Source organism: Penaeus monodon, chromosome 33 (genome assembly GCF_015228065.2).
Source record: "Penaeus monodon isolate SGIC_2016 chromosome 33, NSTDA_Pmon_1, whole genome shotgun sequence".
Taxonomy (NCBI): domain Eukaryota; kingdom Metazoa; phylum Arthropoda; class Malacostraca; order Decapoda; family Penaeidae; genus Penaeus; species Penaeus monodon.
In genome coordinates this window covers 11,878,965-11,879,396 of record NC_051418.1, presented here as the reverse complement: position 1 = coordinate 11,879,396, position 432 = coordinate 11,878,965, and the positions used below count along the sequence as shown (strand labels likewise).

Below are 432 nucleotides of genomic sequence, written 5' to 3'. Positions count from 1 at the left end.
TTCTGTTTGGTTCGTCTTCCTGGTTCGAACGTTTTCTTTTTTTTTCTTAAGGTTGTCTTCCTGGTTAGCATTTTTTTGGTGGGGGGAACTTTGGTTGTTTTATTGCTTTTATTTTTGTTATTTGTAAAGTTGTTGTTTTTTTTTCTCTAAAGACAGAATCTATTGCAATAGAATATATCCGAGTGCCACCTGAAATATCCTAATTCTTTTGAGCATTTTATATCTTCATTTCGATCATGATTTTTTTCCCCCGAGATTCACGTCTACTAATTCTGTGAAACTAATATCGACTTCCTCTCCTTCGCAGGCCCAAGGAGAGGCAGTGGTTGTGGCTGGGGTCAACATAACAGAGGTCACAGACGATTTCAAACTTAACCAACTGGTAAGTACAGGGATTTCCATGATTTATTGGTCTCTATAACATTTCCATGG

The 432-nt window shown here is 37.3% G+C and overlaps 1 protein-coding gene across 1 annotated transcript in view; it reads left to right on the top strand.

Moving 5' to 3' along the window:
* LOC119594247 overlaps window positions 1-432 on the top strand; it is a gene marked incomplete in the record, with an annotated part of 93,703 nt that overhangs the window by 51,522 nt on the left and 41,749 nt on the right. Inside the window, 1 exon segment of the mRNA XM_037943316.1 lies at window positions 308-382. Coding sequence (XP_037799244.1) covers window positions 308-382 — 75 coding nt within the window.